We start from the raw sequence: 10,564 nt of genomic DNA on the forward strand, positions 1-10,564 counted from the left end.
ATATATATATATATATATATATATATATATACTGTGTGTGTATATATATATACACACTGCAAAAAACTACTTGAACTGTTCACTTCATATTTAAAAGAAATGTGTTTACTCAGAAATCACTCAGGACATAATTTTTTTACACAATTGAAACTGCTAAGATGTGCACTACATGTTTCTTTGTTTGTTGTATGTATTTATTTATATTGATTTAATTTATTATTGATTTATTTCATGTTTATTTTACTTTTTTGTTTGTTTGTTTTGTTTTGTTTTGTTTATGCTCATTCTGATGTGGCATTTCATTTACTCAGAGCAAAAGCCACAGAGCCACCTCTGGATACTAGGTTATTATTCATTTATTCTTTTTATTTTTTTTATATAATTATTTTTATTTAGCACTAGCAGCAATGAATGCAATTATTTGTACAGAGACCATGCTTTTTACATTTTCAATCTCTACCCAACCAACCCAGAAAAAAATTATATTAATTATATTTAATTAATATTTAATTGAATCGAGTCTCTATGAATCACAGTCGAACATTCCCAGCCTTATTTACATGTGACACGTGTGATGTATGTTTGTATTTGTATTACTGTGTGTGTACATTTTTTGCTGTAAATATGTACTTATGTTCAGTGCATGTCTCTTTAGGATAAGTAATATAACCGTAATATAGCAGTGCCACCCTGCAATCATTATGCACATGGCAGTGGGATAAATTTGAAAATTGGGCCAGGGAGATAAATTTAGTGTACACGTCCTACCACCTAAACCCTACCCCTAGGGGTTTACCACCCTACAGTATGGGTGAACAAAGAAAAGGACCCACTGCATCTCCTCATTTGACCACCCCAATGTCCATGTCGCCCTCTAGTGAAGGATAATGATATAAGAGCAATATTCTGTGACTAGAAGACAAATGATTTGAGAAAATAAGATTCATTGAGAAAAATTCATACAAAAACATCCATGATACTGATGTAAGTATGTATAAGAGTTTGTGAGTGCGACCTTCGAGCAGTAAAGTTCAGGCCAGACGTGGCCCAAATTCTACTTCACTTAGCCGTTTCTTGCTCACCCAAATAAACAAAAGGAAGCTGTGGAGAGAAGCTGTCTCCTAGCAACCGTTGCACCATTCCCCATGGCTCAAACTGTGCTGCTTTTTCATCCCTCCCAAATTCTGTCTGATGCCTGCCTCCCTTTGCAAATATTATTATTATTTAAGCACTCTGCCGACAAACAGAGACCCTTGTTCAGAAAGGTTTCCTGTGCTGCAAAATGTCCAGAGAAACCCCCCTGAACCATTTGAAAAGACCTGCATATTTTCTCCTTCATATTTTGTTTTCTATTTCCTTCTTTTAGGAGTCCAGCCAAATCATTCCCCTGATGGTGGAGAGTTGTATTCGCTTCATCAGTCGACACGGTGAGCTCTCTCTCTCACTCAATTTCTATTTCTTGCCAAAGGCACTATTGCTGTGTCGCTCTCTAGACTTTCCCTGACGAAATGAACGAAGTGTTCTGTTATGCTTCATTTATTTTTCTATCATACAGTATATACCACTTCCATTCCTGTAGCAATATCCAGTGTTTCCATTTTTTTATTTTTTTTATTTTGAATCTGAGGATTCAACTCAATTTAGTCCCAACTAAGAACTAAACAAAATAATGGTATTTGTTTATTTATTTATTAATGAAATATCAGGGAATTTAATTTTTTCCAAAAGTTATTGAAATTATTAAAAAAGTTTCTAGTGAATATATATTTTTCTCATTGTGCTCTGTTCCAAAAATTTAATCAGCTAGAAATTACTTCAGATTTTTTAATGATTTTTCCATGGTGAAGTCATGGATACTCAGTGGTCAAATGGGGTGGAAACTGTGTATTTTTTAATAATAATAGTCTTATAAACAGGTTATTTATTTATTTAAACTCAGAGAAACTCAGGCAAACTAACAATTCAACACAAATGATTTATTTTGCCATGATGCTGAAGATTCAGTAGACCCAGCTTGAGTTAAGATTATATCAGTATCTACTATGAAGTACAAACACTTCAAGTGCCAGAGTAAACCAACACGACACTTCCTATCTATTCTCTGTCCATAACGTCATGTCTGTGTCTGTACAGGTCTCCATCACGAGGGGATATTCAGGGTGTCTGGCTCCCAGGTGGAAGTCAATGATATTAAGAGCGCTTTTGAAAGAGGTGAGTCTGTCTGGACTGTCCTATGCTGAGCCTTCATTTATCTATTTTGAATCAAACCTGCATTCTTAAAGGGTTCTTACTTTCTTCTCCGTCATTGTGTCTCAGGTGAGGACCCGCTGGCTGGGGACCAGAATGATCACGATATGGACTCCATCGCTGGAGTGTTAAAGCTCTACTTCAGAGGCCTGGAGAACGCCCTCTTTCCTAAGGAAGTCTTCCATGAGCTAATGTCCTGTGTCTGTGAGTGTCCGCTTTATTTCCTACACCCATGGTACACGTGCATTCTGCAGACCAGTCTTACCAGATTAGACAATGGATGAGCTTTTGTCCTAAAAGAACTCATTTCTTGTTCATGTTGTTTTTTCCAGCCATGGAGAACCTCCAGGACAGAGCTGTCCACATCCGCAAAGTCCTGCTGTCTCTACCCAGCAACACCCTGGTTATCATGAGATACCTGTTCGCTTTCCTCAACCAGTAGGTTCCGCTGATCAAATCTTGTCTGGAATGAGTTTTCCCACCAAAGTTATTTTTGTTAGTGTGTGATTTTAACTCAAGACAAGGTCTGTGACAATCATTTACTCCCCCTCATGTCATTCCAACCCTGTATCACTTTCTTACGTCCAGGGAACACAAAAGTAGATGTTTTGCAGAATGTCCCAAGTGCCCTTTTCCATATGAAAGTGCATCAGGGTCAATACTGTCGAGCTTCAGAAAAGACAAAAAAAGGTCCATAATTAAAATAAGAGTGGTCCATATGGCTTGTGCTCGATGTTCCAAGTAATTCCATAGACTGTTATGTTATTATTCAATTAAAATTTCAAATAAAAAAGCTTTTTTACCCGATGACTTTGCATCCCTGAAGATATGAGATTTTCAGTGAGTAAAGGAATAAAAACAAAGTTAGCGGTTTGGAGCAACATGAGGGTGAGTAAATGATGCCGGAATTATTTGGGTGAACGATTCCTTTAAACCAGTGCCAGTATATGGTGATTTCTTACAGCTTACCATACAAAGAGCTTATATACAATCTAAACTTACCATTTTACATGACCTTTTTACTACAAATTTAAATATTGTTTTACCAAAAAAAGAGGATTGGCCCATACCCAACCTCAGCTGAGGGCTACGGCACTCAAGCCTCTTGGAACGTGTCCCTCCGTATCTTTGCCTCTCGTACATCCACTTTTTTCCACCCTGTGGTCCTTTTGAAAGACACTCCAGACCACAACACGATCTTAGCTTTTACTCCAGCCCGCCGTTGTGCCCGCAGGCATGTCTGGTTTTCCTAAAACATCTGAACCCTTTCCAGCCCTCGTATCACAGCCAGAAGGGGGAAGCGAATGTGTGTTGAAGTATGGTGTCGCCATCAAGCCACCATTAGTGTTCCAATGCTGGATGTCTGTAGCCCTCAGTGAATGGCTTCTCTGTTTGCTCCACGGCTGATAGATCTTTCCTCTGCTATAAAAGTCAGTGGAGGTGCCAGAATGGGTCTCTAAAGAACTGCTGCTCTCTCTAATGCGCTATAGCCAGCGTTACAGCCAATCATGTGCGTCGTCCGTAGGAATGCGTGGTATACACTCACAAATTCACATCAAGAGAGCTTACTTTGATGGTATAGACATTTGCAGACAGAAAAAAAGAAAGAGAGATGGGTAATTGGAGACCCTTGTGCAGTTGTAACTGTCTGGGCGGGACAGTACTCATAAATTGCTTTATCCCAACCCCCCATCGCCCAATACACACATACAATTAAGGACACCTGTCCCCACTTTTTGGACACATCCAGTTTTCAGTAATCAAACAAAGTGGGCGTACTGTGGAGTAAGAAGGGAAACAATTAAAAGAGTGTAACAATTCAGAACAGTCTCATAGACACACATAAATGGGAGAAAGCTGGCTTAGGCTCATGATAAATGAGCTGTCGTAAGGAAGTGTAGATAGAGACTCAGTCTGGAACTCAATCTATCTTTCACATTAGTCCAGCAGAAGCTGGTCTCTTCATGAGAAACGTCATATGATCAAGGATCATTTTAACATATATAATAATTTTAATATATATTCTTAAGTTTAGTTCTTTTTTATGTATTTATTTATAATTTTTAGGGCTTAATTATAAGCTAGGAAAGCTAATAATTAATTAATTAAATAATTTAAAATAAATTGTATTTATTTTGTAAATAAATATTCATAAAATTAAAACCAATCAGGATGCAACACTCACTAAAAAAGATACAAAATATTTTGTGATGTGATGGAGGAAGAGTGAGGGATTGTGGGAAACCAGTGATTTGCTGTCTGTTTATTGGAGATAAATTTTTTACCATTATTGTTATTATTATTAATTTTTTTTATTTGTTTACCCACATGTCATGTGACCATTAACCAAGATCAAAGAACGGTGAACATGCAAATGTGTTATTAAAATATTAGCTTAAAATTCAAGTAAATATAAAAAAATGGCAATCTCTGTTTACTTAATTAAATAATTTAATTATGATCAATTCTGATCAATTTATATTCCTATTTTTTGCTTAACTGTTTTTTTTTTTTTCTCTTTCTTTTAACTAGCCTGTCCCAGTACAGTGACGACAACATGATGGACCCCTACAACCTGGCTATCTGCTTCGGCCCCACACTCATGTCTGTGCCCGAGGGCCATGACCAAGTCTCCTGCCAGGCACATGTGAATGAGCTCATCAAAACCATTATTATCCATCACGAGTGCATCTTTCCAGGGCCCCGTGAGCTGGAGGGGCCCATCTATGACCGTGGAGGAGCCGCTGAGGAATACTGGTGAGTCTAGAATGAGCGTGAGTGAATTTGGTTGCAAAAAAAAGAAAAAAGGATGAAAATGAAGCATATAATCTTGGCAAAATTCATTGGCAGTGAATACTGGCCCCACATTTTATTTGAGCAGCTGCTCAGCCAAACCACAAAACCAGAAATGAGTTGATCAGACGAGCTTGATTTAATGCAGAACCAGTCAGACATGATGGATTGAGCATTATAAAGATAAAGACCAACAGAGCCCTACAGGGAGTCAGTTGCTTTTTAAAGTGTACATCCTATGTATATTATGCTCATTTAAGCCGTCAGTTCAATGGTTGAAAACAAATACATTTCTGACCCTCAGCGTGTATCAGCACACGACCTAGACTCCCAAAAGATGTCACAGTGAAAGCAACCAGAATACTGGCAGGCAGCCAGACTCGTAAAACACCATCATGAGGTCCGTTTCTAAATTAAAAACGAGGTTATCCTTCCCTGCTCGAGGCCAAGTGCTAATGAAATGCCCTCCCACAGCTTTTTAATAACTGTTTCAGATTTCATAGAGGAAATGACTTCAGATTGGTGTGTCACTGTGAAAAGAAAGCGTTGTGTCCAGATCAGGTTTGTTTGTGAGATACAGGCTTAAAGACGTGGATCATTTCATGTAGTTTTCATGCACGGGATTGTTTAGATTGCATGGGCGGTGTAATTAAGACTTTGAGCTGCTGAGATGATGTTTTTAGCTTAGGGTTTAGTCAGAGTCTCGTTTCAGCTTCCTGAGGCTTTAGGTCACGTGAAGTCGAGACACGTTAACAACATACTGTAGTTAACACATAGCAAACAAGTTCCTGTCCTGGTATGAATTACTGGTCATTCTGTATTTGAACTTCATTTAACATCTGTATAGCCTCAGATCTGAATTTGAAGTGCGTGTGAAAATTCTGATATTTTATTGAGCAGTGTAATATAAAAGCATAAATGTTCAAACATTTCCCCCCCAAATGTTCATTTCTGTATTGTGAAACCAATCTCATTCAACAAAGAAGTATCCTGTCTTATAAAAACTTTTGCATTTATTATGGTGATGATAATTTGGGGAGACTTGTGATTAACTGCTCTAAAAAAGTGGCCCAGACAGTTTTTGACAGTAAAATTAATTTTACGCAGTGGGATCATCACTGTCCTTGCAATGCAAAAGTAAACGTTTTGTCAAAGACTGATTCTGAGAGCAGAATGAGACATCCAGTGTCTCTGGGGAAGACATTAAAAATCACAGCAGCTTCTGACCTCCATGAACACTAACTCATCTGCTCAAGGGTGAAGAACCCACACGGATCATTTTACCTTAAGAGCCCAGATCAAAGCTACACTCGGGCTCTCAGATGGAGTGACAGGAGGATCACAGGATCTTCTTCACCAACTAACTACTCAATAAGTCCAGTCTGTCATTTTAATGATTCACTGAAACACTGATGGACGTGTGCTTTGCCAAACCTGTCGGACACTGTCTCCGTACACACAGCAGGCAGAGATTAGCACATTATACAGTCATTACCCCCATGTTCCTTCTGTCTAAAGCTGCTCTCTAATGAAACTAAGCTTTTCATTAGCCCAGACTTCATGTTTGCCAACTGTCTATGTAATAAACCGGGATGGTCTTCGTTAGATATATTCCAGCAGGGTAGAGTACTGCATTTTCACTCTAGAGCTTGAATTTCCTCCAGCACGTTACGAGAGAGCGACTTTTATTGGTACAGTGATGACAGTGAATTAGGCAGTGTTTTTGCTTGAGTGCTCAATAGGAGATCAGGTTGTTCAGTTGGATTTTGTGCTAAATTAATACTTGGGTTATTAGAGGGTTTCTTGGCCTGTGAATGGCATAACAAAGCTGTTATCAGCACCGAGGCCTTCATGACCTTGGAAACGAGCCATTTTCCTGTGCATTAGTACAATGTTTTCTGGTCACATTAGATTCCCTTCTGGAGTTGAGTGAGGGCAGGTTCAGTTTAGAGTCAAGAGGCCACAGGAAAGTCCAGCTTTGATCCTTGTATCTGTGGTCTACTTCCTGTTTTGCTTCAAAGAAGCATGAACACACTGTTCCAGGCCTGAAGAGTGAGGCATAGAGAGACTTAAAGTCATAACTGGTTCTCAGAAATGTCCTCATTCACCGTTTTATGCCCTTATTTTATCTTTCCTTCTTCTGCTCTTTCCCTCTCAGTCCCGATGTTTTACAATAGCAGTCAAAAGTTTGAATTTACCTACTCATTCTTGATTATTACTGTTTTCCTCATTTTTGAATGGGGAAAACAGTAATAATCTAAGGTTGTAAAAACTATAAAATATCTGTCTGTCTATATTTATTTACATTTTAAAAGTTTGGGGTAAGTAAAATATTTCTTAAAATATATTTCTTTAAAGAAATAAATACTTTTATTCTATAAGAATGCATTAAAATGATTTTTAAAACAATTTGGCATTTATAATGTTACAAAAGATTTATATTTCAAATAAATATATTGAAATGGAAAACAGTTATTTAAAATTGTAATAATATTTCACAAGATTAGTTAAAATAAAATTATTTTATTTTTTATTTTTTTTATTTTTTTGCAGCCATGGTGAGCGTAAGAGACTTCTTTCAAGAGCATTGAAAAAATCTTGCCAACTCAAACAGAGAGTTTGTGTATTTAATATTTATTTTAATTATTTCACTTCAAATGGAAATTCATGCCTTCATACAATTTATGTCTACAAAATGTTATGCAAAAAAGTTTCAAATAGTTTCAAGCATTTAAGCAGAAGCCTGTAGATCAAAAGGTCTTCAAGATCATTTTACTCGGGTGTCTAGTCAACTTTTCATTAGGTCACCTTTTTTTAATTTGTTAATGTAGATGTAAGTGTGTATTGCATGTAAATGTTGCTCTCTGTATTAATGTAATGGTTAAAGTTTGTGTTGTTGTCATTTCAAATGTCTGTAATTGAGGTTTCTACTGATTCATGTTTCTTGTGGTCAATTCTACAGTGATAATCCACACATTGAGCCCCCTCTAGTGGATGAACCTGCACCTGACACCGTCTCTGAAATCCACAACAGCGATGATGGTGAGTCCAGATGCCATTCAAACGACCGTACTAACAAGCACACAAATCTTTCATAAAGACACACTGTTGCCGTTATCATCAGTCAGCTCACTATCATGGAAGCTCCTGTTTCACGCCCTCGTGTGTCCATGCACCTTTTCTGCAGCTCCAAACCTGTCATGATAAATGTGCTCTAACCTGCCTGGCTTCCCACGCAATAACCCTTTTTCTTTCCCTTGTGCTCTTTCTTCCCTCTCGCTCTCTCCCCTTCCTGTCCTCTCTCTTTTTGTCTTCCTCTGTTTTTCCTGTCTTTAAGTAGTAAAGTCAGGGTCCTTGAACGTTTCAGAGTCTGACCCCATTGAGGCCATCGCACATTTTGACTACTCTGGACGCACCAACCGTGAGCTTTCCTTTAAGAAGGGGGCGCCTTTGCTGCTGTACCACCGTGCATTAATATTTCACAAGATTAGTTAAAATAAAATTATTTTATTTTTTTTTTATTTTTTTTTTGCAGCCATGGTGAGCGTAAGAGACTTCTTTCAAGAGCATTGAAAAAATCTTGCCAACTCAAACAAAGAGTTTGTGTATTTAATATTTATTTTCATTATTTCACTTCAAATGGAAATTCATGCCTTCATACAATTTATGTCTACAAAATGTTATGCAAAAAAGTTTCAAATAGTTTCAAGCATTTAAGCAGAAGCCTGTAGATCAAAAGGTCTTCAAGATCATTTTACTCGGGTGTCTAGTCAACTTTTCATTAGGTCACCTTTTTTTAATTTGTTAATGTAGATGTAAGTGTGTATTGCATGTAAATGTTGCTCTCTGTATTAATGTAATGGTTAAAGTTTGTGTTGTTGTCATTTCAAATGTCTGTAATTGAGGTTTCTACTGATTCATGTTTCTTGTGGTCAATTCTACAGTGATAATCCACACATTGAGCCCCCTCTAGTGGATGAACCTGCACCTGACACCGTCTCTGAAATCCACAACAGCGATGATGGTGAGTCCAGATGCCATTCAAACGACCGTACTAACAAGCACACAAATCTTTCATAAAGACACACTGTTGCCGTTATCATCAGTCAGCTCACTATCATGGAAGCTCCTGTTTCACGCCCTCGTGTGTCCATGCACCTTTTCTGCAGCTCCAAACCTGTCATGATAAATGTGCTCTAACCTGCCTGGCTTCCCACGCAATAACCCTTTTTCTTTCCCTTGTGCTCTTTCTTCCCTCTCGCTCTCTCCCCTTCCTGTCCTCTCTCTTTTTGTCTTCCTCTGTTTTTCCTGTCTTTAAGTAGTAAAGTCAGGGTCCTTGAACGTTTCAGAGTCTGACCCCATTGAGGCCATCGCACATTTTGACTACTCTGGACGCACCAACCGTGAGCTTTCCTTTAAGAAGGGGGCGCCTTTGCTGCTGTACCACCGTGCATCTGACGATTGGTGGGAGGGTCGCCACAACGGCACTGATGGACTGGTGCCGCACCAGTACATAGTAGTGCAAGACATGTAAGCTGTCAGGTTTATTGACTTGAACTGCTGATACTAGTAGTTACTTATCTATTGTACTGATCAGTAAGACCGCTCATAGTGTATGTGAATTCTAGAGATGTCTGTGATTTTGTGTGATAGGCCGGATGGATATGCAGGCAGAGGAAGTCCCAAAGCTGACCTAGAGGCTTCCCATGATGCTGTGGAAGAGAAGGTGTCCACCAGAGCCAGTGCTAGCTCACCCACTGGAGGTCATGTAGCTGATATCTACCTAGCTAACCTCAACAAGTAAGTTAACTGCTCATATGGTCTTCATTAATAAAAATGGTGTGCAAAACAGAATATACAATGTTAAAAATATTAATTAAAATTTAGAAAGGCAGATTATATATGTTATTCCGTATTTAGGTATTTAGTAGTAAGTATTTTAAATATTTAAATTATTTTCATTATATGTGACACTGGACCACAAAGTCTTAAGTCGCTGGGGTATATTTGTAGCAATAGCCAAAAATACATTGTATGGGTCAAAATTATAGATTTTTCTTTTATGCAAAAAATCATTAGGATATTAAATAAAGATCATGTTCCATGAAGATATTTTGTAAATTTCCTACCGTAAATATATCAAAACGTAATTTTTGATTAGTAATACGCATTGTTAAGAACTTCAGTTGGACAACTTTAAAGGCGATTTTCTCAATATTTAGATTTTTTTGCACCCTCAGATTCCAGATTTTCAAATAGTTGTATCTCGACCAAATATTGTCCTATCCTAACAAACCATACATCATTGGAAAGCTTATTTATTCAGCTTTCAGGTGATGTATAAATCTCAATTTTGAAAAATTGACACTTAAGACTGGTTTTGTGGTCCATGGTCACATGTCACACACACACACACACACACATATATATATATATACATTATAGACAATAAAAATTTAAAAATAATTAACTGATTATGTGAAGTATATATATATATATATATATATATGTGTGAAAATGATGA

At 37.6% G+C, this 10,564-nt stretch overlaps 1 protein-coding gene across 1 annotated transcript in view; it reads left to right on the top strand.

Annotated features, from left to right (window-relative positions):
* Positions 1 to 10,564, top strand: part of srgap2 (SLIT-ROBO Rho GTPase activating protein 2) — a 136,663-nt gene that overhangs the window by 120,934 nt on the left and 5,165 nt on the right. Inside the window, exons 18-21 of the mRNA XM_016551340.1 lie at positions 4,780 to 5,004; positions 8,003 to 8,082; positions 9,363 to 9,570; positions 9,694 to 9,840. Of these exons, the coding sequence (XP_016406826.1) occupies positions 4,780 to 5,004; positions 8,003 to 8,082; positions 9,363 to 9,570; positions 9,694 to 9,840 (660 nt within the window). The remainder of the gene's footprint in view (positions 1 to 4,779; positions 5,005 to 8,002; positions 8,083 to 9,362; positions 9,571 to 9,693; positions 9,841 to 10,564) is intronic.

Source organism: Sinocyclocheilus rhinocerous, unplaced genomic scaffold (genome assembly GCF_001515625.1).
Source record: "Sinocyclocheilus rhinocerous isolate Xijiao unplaced genomic scaffold, SAMN03320098_v1.1 scaffold14, whole genome shotgun sequence".
In the NCBI taxonomy this organism is placed as follows: Eukaryota; Metazoa; Chordata; class Actinopteri; order Cypriniformes; family Cyprinidae; genus Sinocyclocheilus; species Sinocyclocheilus rhinocerous.